General features: G+C 49.0%; 1 protein-coding gene and 1 long non-coding RNA gene across 2 annotated transcripts in view; one reads left to right on the forward strand and one right to left on the reverse strand.

Moving 5' to 3' along the window:
* Positions 1-15,715, reverse strand: part of LOC139827500 (uncharacterized) — a 326,600-nt gene extending 310,885 nt beyond the window's left edge. Inside the window, exons 1-2 of the long non-coding RNA XR_011738121.1 lie at positions 15,625-15,715; positions 3,250-3,423 (exon numbers count right to left, since the gene is read on the reverse strand). This is a non-coding gene — a long non-coding RNA (uncharacterized lncRNA). The remainder of the gene's footprint in view (positions 1-3,249; positions 3,424-15,624) is intronic.
* Positions 15,460-20,214, forward strand: part of SPRED2 (sprouty related EVH1 domain containing 2) — a 66,316-nt gene continuing 61,561 nt past the window's right edge. The window contains exon 1 of the mRNA XM_065835381.2: positions 15,460-15,632. Coding sequence (XP_065691453.1) covers positions 15,586-15,632 — 47 coding nt within the window. The 5' untranslated portion in view covers positions 15,460-15,585. The remainder of the gene's footprint in view (positions 15,633-20,214) is intronic.

Genomic DNA, 20,214 nt, shown 5'->3' on the forward strand with positions numbered 1-20,214 from the left:
CAGCTCCCGCCTGCCCCTGCCTGAGAGTGCCAACAAGTCAGGCAAACACTTAAGCTGCAAACCACATTTCTGCTTCAGTCAGTTGCTTGGGATGTTTCTTTCAGGCTTATCAGCATCACCTCTCTTATCTGGAGTGAGCACAAGGCATTTTGCTCCTCCGTACGTCCCTAGCCTGCGTGCTGGAGAGCAAGCAAGCCCCCGGCTTGAGCAGGGAGGTACCTCCGAGTGCACCTCCACATCCGTAGCCCCAAGAGAGCCAACCAGCTGAAGGAGAGAGCCATCTCACAGGGGACGGGGTGCACGCTAATAAAAGTAGCTCCTGACGCTTCTCATGTGACCTTCCACATCTACCTCTATATGACCTGCCAGAAAACTGAGAAAACCTGGAGGTTGTCAGGATAGAATCATAGAATAGAATCACAGAATCATTTTGGTTGGAAGAGACTCTCAAGATCATTGAATCCAACCATAACCTAACTCTGGCACTAAAACATGTCCCCAAGAACCTCATCTACATGTCTTTTAAACACCTCCAGGGATGCTGACTCCACCACTTCCCTGGGCAGCTTGTTCCAGTGCCTCACAACCCTTTCCATGAAGAAATGTTTCCTAATATCCAATCTAAACGTCCCCTAGTACAACTTGAGGCCATTTCCTCTTGTCCTATCACTTGCTACTTGGCAGAAGAGACCAACCCCCTTCGCACTACAACCTCCTTTCAGGCAGTTGCAGACAGTGATAAGGTCTCCCCTCAGCCTCCTTTTCTCCAGGCTGAACAGCCCCAGTTCCCTCAGCCACTCCTCATCAGACTTGTGCTACAGACCTCCTCACCAGCTTCATTGCCCTTCTCTGAACTCTCTCCAGTACCTCAGTGTCTTTCTTGTACTGAGGGCCCAAAACTAAACACAGGATTCGAGGTGTGGCCTCACCAGCTGGTGCCAACACTCAGGTTGAGAGAAAAGCAACTGCCCAGCCACATGGCCATTTAAAACCAAGCACCGAAAAGCTGCACACATCTATCCCCTGTTACCTCAACTCTTTCCTTGCTCCTGCTTCTTCAATAGCTTTGATGGGAAACAAAAGGGCACTTTGGAAGCTCTTGCCTTCAGCCATAGCCTGGGGTGCTCCTCAGGTGCTGTTGTGACCTTGTCCCGTAGCCCGAGGACACAACCAGGAGCTGCAGCACTCCCGGGGCCTTTTGCTAACATGAGATGTGATCCTCCCATTCCCCAGGTTACACGCCTCTCTTTGCTTGTTTCTGCAGAAGCAAATGCTCAGCAGGAGTTGAATGAGGCCTGCATCTGGGCAGGAACAATCCCAAGTTCCAGTATAGGTTGGGGCATGACCTATTAGAGAGCAGTATAGGGGAAAGGGACCTGGGGGTCCTGGTGGACAACAGGATGACCATGAGCCAGCACTGTGCCCTTGTGGCCAGGAAGGCTAATGGCATCCTTGGGTGTATTACAAGGGGGGTGGACAGTAGATCGAGAGAGGTCCTCCTTCCCCTCTACTCCGCCCTGGTGAGACCACACCTGGAATATTGTGTCCAGTTCTGGGTCCCTCAGTTCAAGAAGGACAGGGAACTGCTGGAGAGGGTCCAGCGTAGGGCAACAAAGATGATTAAGGGAGTGGAGCATCTCCCTTATGAAGAAAGGCTGAGGGAGCTGGGGCTCTTTAGTTTGGAGAAGAGGAGACTGAGGGGTGACCTTATTAATGTTTATAAATATATAAAGGGTGAGTGCCACGAGGATGGAGTCAGGCTCTTCTCAGTGGCAAACAATGATAGGACAAGGGGCAATGGGATCAAGCTGGAACACAAGAGGTTCCACTTAAATTTGAGAAAGAACTTCTTCTCAGTGAGGGTAACAGAGCACTGGAACAGGCTGCCCAGGGAGGTTGTGGAGTCTCCTTCCCTGGAGACACTCAAAGCCCGCCTGGACACATTCCTGTGTGACCTCACCTAGGCGTTCCTGCTCCAGCAGGGGGATTGGACTAGATGATCTTTTGAGGTCCCTTCCAATCCCAAACATACTGTGATACTGTGAGGCCAAAAAACCCAAAATATGTCTAGGAAAAAAAAAGACAAACCAAAACCATGCAATTTTGGAGCTTCCAAAATGAATGAAACATGGCAAACATTCTCAGCTGTACCCAAAATATAGGGGGAAAGGACATACATATCTGCATTTCCTGAAAGAAACAGTTTGTTTTGAAAATGCCACAGCATTTTATTTCAATGCTTCTTAAACACAACCCTTTGATTTGCTATTTTGAAGTGGCATTTTCCCCTCAAAAGAGACCTGAAATAAAAGAAAGTGTGAAAAGCAAGAGGGCTAACTAACCTCAAAACAAAACATTACATTCAAAATGTGATTCGGGTTGACCCAAAATAACATGTTGGGGTTTTTTCATTTCCCCTGAACATCAAAAAAAAAAAAAGGGGTGGGGGGTGGAAATGGACATTTCTTTCAGTTTGACCCAATCCAGTTCTTTATTTCTGTTTTCTCCAGCTCTGTGCCTGAACTTAGGCAGCTTTTATTTTCCCAGGTCTTCCCATAGGACATTCTTTGTGCTTTGTGCCACCCTGCTATGCAGTGCATGGGCAAACACAGAGTGAGCAGCAAAACCCTGCTCCTTCGGGGCCAGCTGAACCTTCAGGTGCCACGTTTCCATTCAATATCTTAACTTCTACATAAGAAGTGAGTTGGTATTATCCAGGCTGCCTGACTCATGAATTTCAGGAGCATCTAAAACACTCGGTGCAGATACAGTCTTTGCATGAGTGTGTGAAGCAGGTGGGGTAAGGGGAATCTGTTCATATTTAATCTTCTTTCTAACTCTGTCACACTCACTGTGTGGCTTTGGCAAGTCCACTTGCTCCTGTGGCTCAGTTTCCCCGATCCCGGAGCAGAAACAAGCTTTATCAGCGCAGCAAGCGGCCGTGCCAGCTCATGGGTACACTTGAAATCAGCATGTTAACCACTGCACTGTGGTGCAGCGAAATTTCTTTCCCCCTATTTCAGTGTCTACAGAATACCGAAAGTTTTTAATGGTCTAAACTTGCCTAACGTATGTATCTCTTTTGGGGTGTTACTCTGCTTATGAGGGCAGCCAAGCTTTGAGAAAAACAGCTTCTTCCTTCCCCTGCTTTCCCCTTTTCACTTTTTTGGGGTTTTTTTTTTCGCACCTTCCTCCGCGGGTTTCCGGCGGTTCCTACAGCCCCACAACAGACAGCTGTGCTCACTGTACCTGTGTGTCGGTGTCTGACGTTTCCTCCCCAGGAGATTTGTCTAGAAGATAAGCAGAAGCTTGCGGAAATCCTGTGACACCGACCTCAGGGCAGCTCTTCGTAGCGGGGATCCCAGTGGCATTTTGTCCTTCTGGAGGTCCCACTGATGGACACATCCATGCATTTTGCACCATCTGAAAATCCAAAGTAAAGCTTTGGGTGCCTTACACCGTCTCCGCAAACACAGCAGGCTCCACTGCTGCTCTGTGGTTTTGCTGTGGCCAAGCTTACTTTCATTTTCACATGGTGGAGGCGAACACGGGTTTCAGCCACGGAATCCTGTCTTATGGTCCCATGCCTTGCACCCGAAAGATGCTGCTTACATGAGAATGATCCCTCCACGTGGGATTGACAGGGAATTCATCCCTCGAGATCTGGGAGAGCAGGGGGATAAGTGCAGCAAAATTATGAGGCGCTTAGTTGAGCGATGACTCTAAAGGGAGAAAGGAGCAGTGAAGGGAGGAAGACTTGGGGTGGGTAATGAGATGGGTCAGCCACCTGTCTCCTGTGCTGGAGGGTCTTGGCTGCTTGGCATGGAATAAGTTCAGTTCATTGAAGATTGGGAGAAAAACATATATCCAGATAGGAAAACCGGGACAAAATATGTCCCAAAGATACTTGTTAGGACGCCAGAATGAACCCAAGCCTTGGGCATCTGGTTGCCCTGAGTCAGAGAGAAGTGGGGTGCAGAGCCCCTGAGGGTATAGAGGGGTTCAGGGCACCTGAGAGCAGGCAGCTGGATTTCAACCCTTCCCAAGGAGAGACCTTAGTGCCTGACACAGCCACCTTCTCCTTAACATCACAGCAAAACTTCCCCAAGACTGACACAACATTATTAATCACAAAGACACACAAGTACACACAAAGACAAAGCCAAGTTCTCCTTTCCCGAAGCTGGCACTGCATACAACGTATCAGACTTTGCAAGCTCCACTCCAACCAAAGGGGTATACGCATGCATTTTTTTCCTGGTTTAGACAAGCAAGAAATATTTCTTGGGCTTTTGTTTCAAAAATCACTATGTTGTGACATTTTTCAGCAAAGTATTTCAATTAGGGTTTTATTGTTCTGTTCTTTTTTTTTTTTTTCTTTCAGTAAGACTGATTTAGTATCTGGTTCCACGGACTCAGAAAGAGAGTAAATCAGAATTTATAGGAAACTGGGGAGTTCCAAGTGGACCTACACAGGTACAGACCAAAGATTTATAATAAGAATTATTTGAGGATGTGGAAGTAAAGAAAAACAACATTTCCTTTGGGAGGAGCAGATCTTGTATTCATGGCTTTCAGTTTAAACAGAAATATCTTCCCTCAGCAATTGTGCATCGCAGGCAACTTGGGAGATGTAGCACAATTGGAAGAGGACAGGGAGGGGAATCCCTAGGACTTGATGACAACATTAAGTAATTCCAGAGACTCACCTACAGGAAACAGAAGTCAAAAGAGGAAAAGGAAAAAGGTCAACAACACCTTCCAGTTCAGAACTGTCTGAAAGCCATTGTTTTGCAGATGAAAATGTCAAGGGAGGCAGTGTCTTCTGACGGTGAATATTCCCATATTTCCTCTTCCTTTTGAGCTTGGCTAGCACATTTGTGCTGAGCCCGGTAACCCCACAGGCAGCTGAATAATGTTTATCACAATGTCTAGACATGGGAGAGCACTGTGCCTCCTAAATTAGCCCAGGATACTCTCCAACCACGATCCTTTAGGAGAAGGGTCTGGTACTTGAAAACGGATTGCAAAATCATTCCCTCTAACAGGGAGTTACAAGTAAAGACTGCAGCTGAATAGAGGTAGAAGAGGAAGTCTCACATCGGCTGGAGTTTGGGGGGTCCCTCTGCATACCCACAGCCTGATGGAGCTGATGGATCACTGAAACTGCTCAGGAGCCATAGAACTGAAGAATGAATTAAGCATCAATCTCATACAAACCCAGAAAGGAGGACCCTGGTTCTGTAGGGATGCACAGCCTGTGGCAAGGTTTCTATAGCTGCAGACCTTCAGGGAGCTATGTTAAAGGCTGGCTGCTGGTCTCACCATGGTGTATCTATCCAAAGTAAAGGCACCAGTGGTATTACGCCTGGTCTATATGACCATACTCATTGCGGCCTTCAGTTTCCTCACAAGGGGAGGAGAAGGGGCAGGCGCTGAGCTCTCCTTTCTGGCGATCAGAGAAAGGACCTGAGGGAATGGCAGGAAGATGTGCCAGGGGAGGTTCAGGTTGGACATTAGGAAAAGGTTCTTCACCCAGAGGGTGCTGGAGCACTGGAACAGGCTCCCCAGGGAGGTGTCACGGCCCCAAGCCTGACAGTGTTCAAGAAGAGACTGGACAACACCCTCAGACACACGGTGTGAACTGTGGGGTTGTCCTGTGCAGGGACACGAGTTGGACTTGATGATCTTTGTGGGTCCCTTCCAACTCAGAACATTCTATGATGAGAAAGCCACCTAGAACTAAACAAATAATTCTTTGCCCCAGGCACGAACACCCCTTCTCAGCCTGCAAGCCACTAATACAAATATTCACACTACCGGGAGTCACCAGACCTTGATCCCCGAGCCTGAAAACCATGGGGAGAAGCAGCTGTGGGGCAGGAAGGGAGGGGAGAGTTACCCTATCACTGAGCTCTGCAGCTCCCCGGGTCACACAGGCTGCCCGGCCGCAGGGGTTCCCGCACAGGCTCTCAGCCGCTCGGCCACCCCTGATTCAGCACTGGGATCAATTTTTGCAGTCACACAGGTCTTCAAAACAAGTGGGAATTAGAGGCTTTATGATCTGACTTCCATGATTCAGAAGCTTGCAATTTTGCGGGATGTGGGTGCTTCCCTCGCGTGGGACATCTGAAAGGCCAAGCCTTGCTCATCTTCAAAATTACATACAGTGTTGGGATATCTTTCATGTCGCAGTGCAATTTGCAGGAATAATGCATATGCTGCACCCCTTTATGGTAAGTGTCTTTTAATTTAGACCTCTGTGATGTAAGACCCTGAAAAGTGCATTTAAAATTGAAAAGGCAGCTGGTCCTCAACACTAGAGGCACAAATATGATACCACAAAACATTTTCTGAAGGGTGTGCCTTCTTCAAACACACCTTCATTAGAAAGATTTAAATGCAGAAGACAGACAGCATATGTCTTACAGTCATTATTAAAAAAAATAAAAGTCAGGGGAAGCATTCTAGCTAAGAACCTAAGTTTAATTCTTTCTCCAAGTTATATGTTGGCACAAGTGCAAAGGAAAGGGCTCTTGTTTAGGCAGCAAAAAGTATTTGTAGGTGAAAACATTTTTTTTGGATGGTTAAAAATGTGTTTCATCTGTAGAGAGTTATTTTCAAACTTGGAAATCAGGACATAAAGAATTTTCCAAGGCTGGAAATGCATACTGGAGCACTTTTACTCAGGCCACACAGGGCAAACTATTACAAACACATTCAGTTTGATGGGGCAGCTCACAGCAGCATTTCATTTTAAGCCATGCTGATATAAAATATGAGAAGAGAATAAACCATGTGGTATTCAGGCTTGAAGCATTCAACTTTACTCCAAAATTCTCCTAAGTTTTGGAGTAGTTCTAGTATGTGTCACAAGCATGTTAGAATTTATATCTACCCTTTCTGATAGTAAATTACAGAGGAACGGAGGGGTTTAGGTGATTTAAATACCACTTACAGCCAAGCAATTAGACACACATAAATAAGCACAGGGAATTAAGCTCAAGTGGATGTTGTTTTCCTGTCCTAGATGACTCCCAAGTGCTCCTGAGTCTGAGTTCTCCCCCTGACACCTGAGCATCTCCTTAGGCTGTAATTTCCTTCTGCCCTTACAAACAACTGTGCAGTACGCTAATGAAAACTAGTATGTAAGACCAGAGATGATTACACAGATGCAGTAACTATATCAAAAGTCGCCATATATCATTTATTACCTGGGTGATTATCGTTTCTCAAGATCTCACATTCCTCGGTGATTATCTCCCCCCAATACTTGGAAAATGAATGTGAGAAAATTCTGTATAATGAAGTGCCATTGTTAAAAGGTCAAAGACCCTTGTGGGGTAATTGTGTGCAGCAAACAACGCTAGTGCAAAGCTTCCACCTCTTTCAGGTATAGCAGATTTCATGGTCAACTACAGCTCTGGACATGATTTCAGTGATCACTGTGTATTACCGTAATGGCACAAAGTCCTTTCTGCTGTTAGTATTCTCCAGAAAGCAGACGGCAGCAGGCTCTGGTGCCCTTTCTCAAAGGGTGCCTTACTCATCCCATTGTTAGCAGAGGTGATGTCCATCTGCAGAAGGGATAAAGTTGACCTTGAGTTGCTACAGTGAGGTGAAAATCGCCTCTGCTTTGCAGCCTGCGTCCCTCTCAGGATTTTAAAGCAAGACAGCTATCTGTCCTTCCTTCAGGGAGACAAAAACTTACTCTGGTTTGCCTGTGACCCCGAGAGAGGAGAAGGGCCCAAATTTGGACTGCAGCCTCCTAGGCTTTTGATCAGATCTTGTAGGAGAACTTTGATAACTCCTTAGACTCAGAAACGTCAGAGAAGACCCAAATCTCTTTAGAGCTGAGCAGGAACTGATTTATAAGCAGCTTTTCCATGTTGCAGTTAGGCAGATAATTTTTTGTGGTAATAAATTAAATACTGGTAGAGTGTTAATGGCTTTGGTGCAAGGAGCAGCAGTTATATGCAAGGTAATGCAGGTGGGTAATGTGGTTAGAGTAATTCTGTCACCCCTCAATGAGGTTTGGACTACGTTGTATGGGAGGAACAGATCTGGTGGGAGAGAAGAAGCAGAAAGCAAAAAAGATAGGAAGAGCCCAGACTCTTTGATAAGTGTGATGAAGACACAACCAATGGCATTAAACAAAAATCAGTCACCAAAATGTCTTCTTCATAAGCCATTTAAAAAATAAAAAGCGATAAAAAGCTTAAAATGCCAGACAGCGCTGCCAGGTTGGGGACATGTAAGAAGCTAGGAGGTGTCTGGATACTGTTGATCTTGTTCTTTGTTCCCCCAGAAATGTAGTGCAACTGAAAACCTTTCTGAAGCAAGACCTGTAATTTTGCAGAGATAATGCCCATGTTGAACGCCTGTGGCCCAGAAGACACATGTGGTCCTGGTCATCAATGGGACCTCTCTGATGGGTGAAATCAGGAGGTAGGAATTTGCCATAAGCCAATGAAGGTACATTATGGCTATTTAAAACAAACAATTTCTTCTGGACAGTCTGATACCACTACGGCTGCTTTCGGTGGGGCTGAATCAGGCAGTTATCATCATCGCCATGTAACTCCTCCTGTAAAAACCACCCCTCCAGCCATGCTTTGTAAAGCTGCAGTCAAACAATTATCATGTGTTAAAAGTACGTGCAGGAGGGGATGAAATTCTCTTCCTAAACACAACTTTCAGCACACCCATTTAAGTGTAAATGCTGGGGTTTATAGACTCAAAGAGAAAAACAGAATCAAAGGCAAATGTTTACCTGCCATGGATCTAGAGTTCCTTCAGAGTCCCTACAACATAAGTACTCCTGACTAGGGAAACGAAGCCTATTTTTCAGAACGTCTTCCATTTGCTGCTTTTCCAGCACTTTCTAAATAATTCTTCTTTGTCACAATAAACCTTAAATTAACCCCCACTCCTCCCCACTTGCAATTTTAGCATGCTGGTATTAACTGTAGAATGAACAAAAAAAGCCCTTCAGTTGCCACTTCAGTATGCCCCATATCTTGAATTGTTTTTACTTTCAGCTTTTAAGGTCAGAACATGCGCCCAGCAATAAACAGCCTTTTTTTTTACTTTAATAAGAGACTGGAGAGGCTCCTATCTAAAACAAGGGAGTTTTGTGAGCAGGCTGCAAGCTCCGGGGAGGCAAGCCCGTGCTTTTAGCTTTGCAGGCGTGGAGCTGTCATAATCTGGGCTTGCATTTCTGGGCTTTGTTAATCCTGGCAGCAAGCTGTGCTGGAGATGCGGCTGGCAGTGAGCACGTGAAAGGCCTTGCACCCAGTTTTGGCAAATGGCAGCATCTGTTAACAACCATGCACAGAGCAGAGCCGTGTGTCTTCATTCCGTTGTAGACAGAGCTGGAATACATACAGGAGTATATGTAGAGTCCAAAAAGATATGCGTGGGGTGAGTAAGTACTTATCTCCTTAGAAGTGGCCAGGGAAGCATAATATGTTCGCGATTATAAGGACATAAAAGAAGCATATGATTATTTTCCATGGGAATCCTCAGGAACAGCATTGCAAGTGTCTTGGAGGATGGTTGTCTAAGGTGATGCTCTCCGCAGAACCATTAAACTCTCCCAGCTTCTTCATCATGTTCTGTGACTTATCCCTGGCAAAGCTCTCCAGTGGTGCGTGGGGCTAACCGGAAACTTTCTTTAGCTCCAACTCTCCACCTCTGAGCCCTTCCAGGACACTCATAAGCCACGTCCTGTATTTGCCTAGCTGGAGTTGCTATGAAGACGTTGACACAAGGGAAAATATCTGCGTGGAGAAGAGGGTGGACGGCTGTTCTTTGAAATTAAATTTTGTCAAGCGTCTGTAAAGGACTGCGTGGGTCGCTGTCGCTGAGCAGCCCTGAAGGCGAGGGCTGGGTTAAGGAGGATACAGGCAGGTACGTACATCACTCGTTCCACTCGTTTCCCCTGTGTACCACACGCCACTAATCGCACGACCCAGCCATGTCCTCATTTCCGTATTTCAAAAGTGTCATTTAACTCTAGAAGCCTTTCCAGATCAATACCTGTGGGGGGGTTTCTGCCACAGCTGGGCCTGGACAGGGTAAACCTGCAATTATAACTGCTCAGATACTGAACGAGAGAACCCTTTTCTCACAGCAAGACACTAGGTGAGAAAAGCAGGTCAAGCCACAAAAACTGGTTTAGCCAATGTAAGGAGATGACAGTTCATACTGTCACGAGCCGAGGCTGACCCAAGAGCCTTGCGAAAGAGGTAATACAGGCATCTGGGAGGGATGGCCTCCCATTAGCTATGCAAGAAAGGGAGGAATACAGCTCATCGAGTGGAGTTTGGGTATCTGAAAGAAACTTTCTTAAACTACACTTAAGGGTTCAAGCCTAATTGAAATAATCCCCAAGGAGAAGAGGAAAAGGTGTGCACAGCTCCAGTGTTTTCCCCAGATCCATCCATTTTTGTGTTCCCTGAAGGAAAAACAGATTATTTGGTGTCTGCTTATTCAGCTCCCATGAGGCCCTGGAAACAGCTGTATCGTAAATGCAGAAACCTCTCAAGGGTGGAAAGGCATCTTGAGAGAAGAGCAGCCCTTCCCTCATGCCAAAAGTAGCCTGGCTTTAGGACTGATCCCGAGGTTGCCCATGCACCCGTGACAGCGGCAGAGTTAATGTGCAATTCTCTTTTGATCTGATGGGCCAGGGCATGCTCTGAGCCGGGAACACACAGAAGCAAAGCACTGCTGGGGAACCCATGGTGATATGGGAAGGTTTTGCAGCAGTTTTTCCTTCCAGGCATTCAGCACAAGAAGGTATGCAAGAAATTCAAGAAGCAGCTGTGCACCCATGTCTTGCTGAGTCCGTGCCATGGACTCAACTTTAGCGAGATGCCCAAAACCATCATCCTGCATCACTACATTTGAAGGAGTCACCCCCACTGTTGCTGTCTCACTAAACCTGCTAATGCCACCCTGTCACCAGGGTGAAATTTGGGGGGTGGAGGGGTGGCTGAAGCACTGAACTCAAGATCAGAGCATTTTCCTGCTATCTGCACCGCAAAGACAATGTGTCATGTGCTTGTGAGATTACCATTTAGGTTTGTTATCATCCCTTCATATCAAAAGGAAGTTATGCACACAAAGGAAACACCAAACCATCGTGTCAGGAGTGCTATAAATCACATACTGCTGAATATTAAGCGGACATCAGAATGCCCAGTACAAAAGCAAGGGTTTGGAAAAGCGCCCTTTTCCTCACAATCCCCTCATTTCAATAAACCTTGCTTTTATTTTGGGAGAGAGTGAAGGAGAGTGCGTGGTTTCATGACTAGGGTTACGAATGAAACCAGGTTTGTCCCATACGTGTGACTCATGGCTGACTGCACATGCTGGTCATCGCCTCCCCGGCCGTCAGGACAGTGCTGTTGCCCAGGTGGATCCCATGGTGTCCAGAATGGGCTGAGCTCCTGCTCCACCTCTGCTTCCAGCTGAAAGCACTGAGCTGCTTCTCTAACCAGTCATTTATTTTATTTGAACTGGCTTATTTTGGAGTTCTCTACTGTCCTCCCCCTTCTCCCACTCCAGCCACCAGCCCAGCACCTCGAAAGTTGTGCAGAGGCACACACGCACGCAGCAGTGAAGAGGCCACATAAGCTTTGTTGCCATTTTCTGTTCTAGTAAAACACCGAGAAATGGAGAAATCAGTGGGATAGTGAGATCTTGGGCAAAGCAGCCCATCTGGCAGCAAGGGTCCCTTTCTGCTTTCCTGCTCTGGTCGTACCACCCTTCAAAAGGACATCCTGAGGTGACCATAAGGAGCCCTCCACCTCCTCTTCTGGCAGGTGCCTGAAATCCTCCTGACAATTCTCCAAACCACATAACGAAATCCCGCTCCCACCGAAAAAAAACCCAACTTTTTATTTCCAAACTCGGTGGCCTCCCAAAATGTGTCAACTCTGAAAGCTTTCAAGCTGACTGCAAAAGTTGCAGATCGTTTCTGCAGTTCTGGGTGATTATAATGGGGGGAAAACACAGATGTAACAATTGCTTCCAAAATATGATCGCTGCTCAAAAGAATTATCGGGGAGGGGGGTAATTATTTGGAGGATGGCGTGATTCAGGACTGCTGACTTCTACTTCTCCTCACTCATTCAAAGTCACTGAGTGAGTCAGTGGAAAAGTCATTGAAACTCGCACAGTCAACAAGGGACTGACATTCATATTTAAGTTCCCAAATCAACAGCGTGGAAGATTTCAGCTCAAAGGTATGGGTTTTAAAAGCAAGCGCAGGTGGAGGTAGCAGGCTATGTGGCAAGCCTGCAGTAAATGCCATCCTAAACTCCACCGCTTCAAATTCCAGTGCTTCTTGCCCCAAATAAATGCTAACTAACGGTGTATCGGCACTCGGCGAAGTCCATTTTCAGACCAAGCAGAAACAAGGTCCATATACCAGGTTATCTGCAGCGGCTAAAACATTACTCTGCAAAACAAACATTCCTTTTGAATATAAAGCACAGAATAGTCATAGCATGCAAATTGTTAGCATGCAGAAGCGGCTGTCTTGAAGCTCTGCCATCACCTTAATTCTTGGTACCGTAACCATCGCATCACAGGGAAGCGCTATTCTGTGTGTAGAGCAGAAGCTCTGCATACAAACAGTACAATACATGAACAGAAATCGCACTTCTGAGAGCCTTTTCATTCAGAAAAGTCAGTCATTGTGAAAGCACTACTCACAAGAAGTGGCACAGTAACCAGAATATCCGAGAAGTAAAATTCAGTATTTATCAATACAAAAGGCATGTACACAGTAGTCAGAGGGCTGTGCAGTGAGAAAGTTGTTCGGAGAATACATTGTTTAGTTGCTTCCAAATTAGCCGGACAGCGAAAGCACAGAGCAAATGCGAGATCCACAGGAAATGACTCAATAAACTAGATCAAGTAAAACTGCAGCTTCCAAGCCTCAGACACGTTTGCTTCTTGCCATTGGGGCAAATGCACACATGCACAGCACAAGTACATAAAAATTCATTCAGATCATACAGTCAAGCTCTCAAGCATTAATCAGACAATGATTAATATCCAGTCCTCCTCAGTGGTGTATGCACTATAATGGCCTTTTAATTACATGAATGCACCCTGGGTTTTTCGTGTTATTCTGGTTCTGTAGTAGCCAACTGCTAAATGCCACACTCCCCACTCCATGTGTGTCGATGGTCCTGCTGACCACGGAGATTTTTGGCATGAATTAAGGATGTTAGACGTCTGTGCAATCTCAGCATCTTTTGGGGGTAAAAAAATATATATATATAGGATGGGTGGAAGTGTGTCAAATCATTACATCTGGTCTTTTATGGTACAGCAGCTGAAGACATTCCTGCCATTTCCTTGCCCCCAACCACTTACTGCTGCCCTGACTCTTTCTCTGGCTGCCAGTTCGGCTTTGCCAAGATGTTTATCATGCCATTCTGCAAGCTGGATCTTTGAATAACTTTTCAAAATGAAGAGGAATTGGGAGGTATTATTAGCTGGGACCATTTAGCAGATCCAGCAGCGTTAACTCTCCAACAGGGGGATGCTTTAGCATAGCCAAGGGGGTGTCAAACTGTGCTGTGCAGAGGAATGAATGGGTGGGAAGGGTACAGTGTTGCCACCCGAATAAGCACGCCACAGGTTGCCAAGGGGAGGGAATCAGGCTCGCACTCTGACATGTTATCTGGTCTTACGGCCAAACCTCTAGCAACGACAAGTGTGTTACTATAATATTGGAATGCCACCAAAGCTGCGGATTCTGGTACCATCTCCAAAGTACACATGGCTTCTCCATAGGGGTAACCACCCATAAAGAAGACCCTCAAAGATTTCATCAGCTTGTGCCTCCATCACATTACTAGCAGTTCACAGATTTTTTTCCAAGTTTCCACTGCTCTTCCGGAAAAGAAAATTTACAGCACTTAGAAATTGAAACCAAACAGAGCACAAATACAATTTCCACCCCAAAATCTGAAGGCGCCTTTGAGACTAAATCTCATCAACTAGACTTGAAAGACAAATTGGTGACAGGCTTCCTTAGAAATCCCAGTCACACAAGGTCTGAATATCCCTACATAGTGAGAGCAGACACAGGACATCTCCCCAGCTGCAAATGGGAGAGATGCTGCAGCTGAGGAGCCTGTGGAGGCCAGAAGGGCAAGGTGATGTGTTTGGATGAGAGATTTCTTCTCCCAAGATTGCCCGGTCACAGAGGATCCGATGGAGAAAGCAAAACCAAAACTCACTACTAGTTATTCAACTTTATGGGCCAAACCTTCTTTTCTAAAGTTGGCTATTGTCACCCTCTATACACGAATCAAGTTTCCAGGGCAGGAGATGTCATGGTAGAGCTGTGGATACACCACAAGTTGGGAGAGTGCTTCCAGTTATGGCACTGTTCATTGTAGCAAAACCAAGTTAAACTCACTGATGAAAATAGCCACCTTATGCTGCCAGCATGCCTGCGCTCACCCCATGGCTCCAAGGCTTGATTTGCGCTCTTGTAGAGGGCAAGATGCAGTTGCACAAGGGAGGTGACAAACCCATCGGTATGGGCAGAAGAGCCTTGTCACCTCAGGTCCCAGCTCTGTGGGGACAACGCTGCCTCCCTGAGCTCTTCTCCCACCCGCGGCACACACGGCATCGTGCTAATCGCCTACAGGAAAGTAAATCCTTCCTATGGGCCTTGTGAGCCAGGAAAGGAGCTGCGCCGTGCCAGGCTGCGTTAAGCAGAACCAAACTGAGCCTGGCTGGGTTGAAGTGAGCCAGGCCTGGCAGGGCTGAGATGGGCTAGATCGGGCTGAGCCGGGCCTCGGGCCGAGCGGGGCTGGCTGCGGCGGAACCCAGCCGGGACAGCCGGGGTGAGCAGAGAGCCGAGTGCGACCCGGCCGGGCCGAGCCGAGCGGGGCCGCGCCGGGCGGGGCGCAGGGGCTGCGGCGCGGGGGGCGGCGCCGGCACCAACCCGGGCGCTGCGCCGCGGGGGCTCGGTGGGCCGGGCCGGGGCGGGCCGCGCCGCCGCGGGGGAGGTGCCACTGGCAGGCGCGTCTCCTCCTCCCTCGCCGCCGCCGCCGCCGCGGCTCCCTCCCTCCTCCCGGGTCCGGCGCTGCCCTGCCCGCTCCCGGCGGCCGCGGCCGCTCGGCAGCGCCGCCGCTTCCTGCCGGGGCTCCCCCACTCCCGCCTCCTTCCCCGCTCCGCCGCCACCCGCGGCGCCTCGCCATGGCGTGAGCGCGGCCATGGGGCTGGCCCGGTGCCGCCGCCTGCCCCCGGGCGCTGCGCCGCTCCCCCGGGCCCGGACCCCGCGTCGCCGCCGCCGCCGCCGCGCCCCGCCGCGCCCCCGCGGCGCGCTGACCGCCGCCTCTCCGCCTCCTCCGCCCCCGGCCGCCGCCGCCCGGCGACGAGCGCGGCCGTAGCCCCCACCCCCTTCCCCCCGCCCCCCCGCCGCCGCCCGCGCTCCCGCGCCGTCGGGCCCGGCGCGGCCGCCAGCCCCGGCCCGCCGCGGCGCGGCCTCCCCCGCCATGTGAAGCGCAGGAAGATGCGGAGGCGCAGCCCGGCCGCCCGCGGCGAGGGATGAGCCTAGACGGGGAGAAGATGACCGAGGAAGCCTACCCTGACGAGTGAGTGGGGCCGGGGCCGGGCGGGGGCGGCGGGCGGGCGGGGGCCACCCTTTGTTGCCCCGGCGGGAGCCACTGCGGATCCCTCACCCCCCACCCCCCACCGCACAGACCGCGGGCGGACAGAGGGGCACGGACACGCGCGTACGTGTGCGCGCTGCCCGCCCGCGCATCCGCCATTTCGCGCTCCCCCCCGGGCCGCGGTCATTTGCATACCGCCTTTTCATTCATAAAAACCCCCGGGAGGTGCGGGGAGGCTGGGGTGTGAGGAAGCGGGGAGGAGGGTTTGGGGGCGCGAACCCCCGGACACCCCCCGCCGACACCTTTCCCCTCCCTGCCCGGGGTGGGCCGGGGCGCCCGGCGGGGGCGGCCTGCGGCGGAAGCGGGAGGGGGGCGGCGCGGCGGTGCCTCCCCTTTCCCCGGCCCGCACCCCGGGGCTGGAGTGGGGGGAGGATTGGGAATACGGGGTGGGGGGGACGTCGCGGATCCCCGCCCCGGCCGCCGCTGCCGTTTTGTGAATAGGAGGGCGGCCGCCGCCGTCGTCACATGACGCCGCATTCATAAATCCGGTCACCGGCGGCCTCCCCATTCACCGCCACCCCCGTACCCACCGCGGCCAGGGGGGCTGCGGGTACCGGCTGCACCCACCCCGCAGAGACCCCCTGCTCGGGGACACCCCCGCAAATAAACCCCCCGAGAGGCTGCACCAAGACACTCAAAATGCCTGACGGTGCTCCTTTCACCTTTTAATTTAAAATTCTTTCTTCCGCAAAAATAAAACTCAAGGATATTACGGTGAAATTGCAGGAAAGGCTTTTACAAGCCGTGCTGGCCCAAACATCGTTCCTGGCTATCTCTTTCTGGGTTTTGACAGTCAAAGAGGAATGACTCACTTGCGTGCAGGACTGGTTTCGTGCCAAGCGCCATAGGATGTACCGCGCTTTAAAATGACTTCTCTCAGGGCTTATAAAGCGGCGTCCAAATTGTGCAACTTTTTCGGCTCGGTGTTTGGAGTCTGAAAAAAATCATAATTGGTGGCATGTGCTGTGCTTTTACCTTTGTAAAGTCAAACTCGTTTTAGGGTGATTTACTGAAGAAATCTGAGCGGCGAAGGAAATGGCTTCTGCCTGCAAACGCATGTGTGAAGAGGGGTTGTTATTTTGGCAATTCGTAATGAAGAGACAATAAATACATGTTTATATGTAGCTTCTGAAATTGTGGTTATTTTGAAGTCGGTATGGTTCTTCCAAAATAAAAAAAAAATTGAGTTTCTCACAGATTGCCATCACCTGGCAGGCTGGAAAAATGTGGCCAACTCGTTTCCAATAAAAACCCGCTGGTTCTTGGTTTGTGTTTTTTTGGTTTCGCTTCTCAAATTGGACAAGAGGAGGAGAGGTGGGTCCTTGTCTCTGGGTTTGAGGGCGCAGGGGCAAACCCAACCCGATTCAGTGGCTGAGAGCTGGTGGAAGATGTTGCTCCAATGCGTTTCCCTGCAGGGCTCTGTGTGGAGGCGAGTGTCAGTGTGGAATGGCGAGTGCTCGGCTCTGATGGTTTTCATTTTATTATGTATTTTTTTAAAAATCTTAATTGTAGGCTGCATTTTGTTTTAGAGTAAATTCTTCCTCTGTGTGATGCTGTGCCGAGGAAGGCTTCAGCAAATGGCTTCATCTGCATCCCACCTGGACTGGGGAGGGAGGCTTTTGGGTGACACTGCCTCTCCTGGGGTCACCAGTCAACCCAGCAACCTTATGCTTTGGTCCCCAGGAGGGAGATGGGGAGCACTGGTACCCAACCTACTTCCCAGGAAAGAGTTGGTGTGTTTCTTGGTGGCTGGACACGTTGGCTTTCGCGGGTAAATGATGCACCGTGGTCCTTGCCCCAGTGTGCATCCCGAGCAGCTGTTTTCGTTGGGGTATGATCCAGGTCTTCTTCTTGGAGGTGTTTTAGGTAAGCAACGGTTTCCTCCGTAAGCTCTTCGCTTCCAGCCTTGCATTGATTGATAGCGTCGCTGGAGCTGGTGACTCATGGGTTGTTTTTCATTTCAGTGATGGGTAAAGTGATTTTTTTTTTTTTTTCAATATATACGGTGTTAAAAGAAATAAGGACAGGCTCTCCTGATAAGTTTTCTCAAGCTGTCAGAACAATGGTAGTATAGCGTGCTATTTGCCCTAGATATCTGGCTTTAATTTGCATAGCTATTCTCATTTCACTGAGTGCACTGTGAGCAAATGTTAACAGCCAGATTACAAAAAAAAGAGGACCTCTGTCAGGATGCATTTTTAAACTAACCCTCCTCAAGTAAATTATACGGGGTTTTCCCACGTTTTTGAATATTTTTTAATAAATAAATTTTTGAGACTAGCTCGTAACCTTTTGAGTTCTGAAACAATTTATAAAAATCAAGGAGGGGGAAAAAATAGGTCTTTAGGATGCTGGAAACTCATTGGTCCCTTCATGACTGCACCATTTCAGATCGATACTTAGAGGTCAATTTGTCATTGCAAAGCCAGCGCCTCTTTCCGCATCTCAGCCTTTAGTTCTGCGTCCCTCCTTCCCCCCCATCGCTGCTGCGCTTCTCCTTTGCACGTTTTGGGAAGGGTGAGAGGGGGAAACGGGGACGCCTGGTAATAAATCAGAGACACCGAGCGAAGGCGGTGGGAGAGTTGAGTTTTGGGCAGCGCAGCTCCCGGGTGGGCTCTTGGCGTCTTTCCACTTGTAAAGCAGGAGGATGGAGCCGAACCCTCGAAGTGATTCGGTGACGCCCGGAGGCTGCCGCCGCCTGCTTTGTTCCGATGCAGGGTTCCAAGAAAGTCACAGGAAGTAATTAAATGGAAAAGGTCAGAGAACGAGGAAGTGTTGGTTCCGCAGCCTTTTCGCTGCTTGGGATGGAGCCGCGACGCCCGACGGCGGCCGCGTCCCCAGGGTGTCCCCCAGTTCGCCCAGCGCACCCCTGATTGATTCCAGCCCGCCCGTGCTGAGCGTTTGCAAGTGGGACCGGTGCCCCGGAGGTTTTTAACGAGCTGTGTTAAGTGGAACACGTCCCAGGCAGTGTAGAGGGTTGCGGCACCGACACTTCGGGGTGCTGTGTTTTCCCCATTCTGGGGAAAGAAAATTAAACTTGACTCACGCTTGTTTATACTTTTGCTGGTCCCAACATCCCGCTTCTCTCCATCTCTGAGCAGGGACCGGCGACACTTGCTCTGAATACTGAGTATCGATATTGCAGTTTGCCCTTTGCACTGAAAAAATAATTCCTTTCACTTTATTTTTTTTTCTCTTCATTTTCACCATACTTTTGCCTAATACCAGTTATTTTTCTGTAGCTGTCATAAGTGGCTCATTCAGCTGACCTTTCTTTTTTTGCTGCAAGCTTGAGCTGGGGAGGAAGGCATGGGACACACTGTGTATCGTGACATTATTGCTTGCAAATAGGACAGGAAATGAAGGATTGCCAAAATATAACTGTTTATTTCTTGGCCCGAAAACATGCCTGTTTAAAATATGACATGTAAGTGGTTGCTTTGTTCGGTTACTGGGAGAAATTTTTAAGGGAAGAATAGCTCTGTCGGATGAAGGATTAAAAAAAAAAAGGGGGGGATGATTTACCCTTTCTACTTTTATCTTGGAAATGACTTGGAAAGGAGCTGTGGTTGGAGGACCTATGGAGAGGGTGTTTGGCTGGACAACTGGAAGGGAGACCTGTGGGAAGAGCTGCCACGAGCAGGAGGAAACCGGACTTGAGTTTCTCAGCACGTTGGTTCACGCTACGACCACCAGCAGCCCTTGGATAACCTCAATCCTGAACTGAAGAGGAGAAACCTAAACAACCTGCTTTTGGGCCAGAAAGTGAGGGTGTTCAGTGAGGCACCATTCAGCCAGAACCGTGGTGGTATAGTCCTCAAGCGGGATCATCTTCAACCTGGTTTTGCAGCCTTTTCTTTATCTGGTTGGGACGCAGCCCTGAGTGTGGGTTAAAAGGTAGGCTTTATCTGCCTGTTTAATTAAATCCCAAGGCTGCGAACAAAAGTACGTTGTGTGACAAGGCTTACTCTGGATTTAAACCACAGAATTGTTTCCTGTCGGCCACCAAACCACAGGAAGATGGTGGCAATTGTCCTTCTTCTGGACCAGAATGAAAACCAGGAGCTGAGGACCGAGAGACAACTTAACTATTGGTTTCAGTCTTTCCGTTTGCTTTCTGGTGTGCTTAAGGAATGGGTAAATTCATTTAAACCTGGAAGAGATGTACTTGGGAAGTTTGAGTAGGCAGTTGGTCGCATCCCAACACAAGCAGGAGTTACACATTGATTCAACCCACTGAGTGGTAGCACCCTTTTCCACTGAAGTTGAGATCCTGCGCTTCATCTACAAAGGTGCCCCTCTTGCGTTCTCTGCTCTTAAGACCAGTTTTGGCCATAGGAACCGCTCCCTTCAGCAAATTAATTGAAAAATGTGTTTTGTTTTATTTTTCCTTTTTTTTTCCTCCCCTTTTTTTAACAGTAGAAGGCAATCCTTCTTGCAAGACGTGTGCAGGAGTGAAGAGGGCACGACGATCAGTAAAACTTAAACGTACAGCTCTGGAGAC

Source organism: Patagioenas fasciata, chromosome 3 (assembly GCF_037038585.1).
Source record: "Patagioenas fasciata isolate bPatFas1 chromosome 3, bPatFas1.hap1, whole genome shotgun sequence".
NCBI classification, from domain to species: Eukaryota; Metazoa; Chordata; class Aves; order Columbiformes; family Columbidae; genus Patagioenas; species Patagioenas fasciata.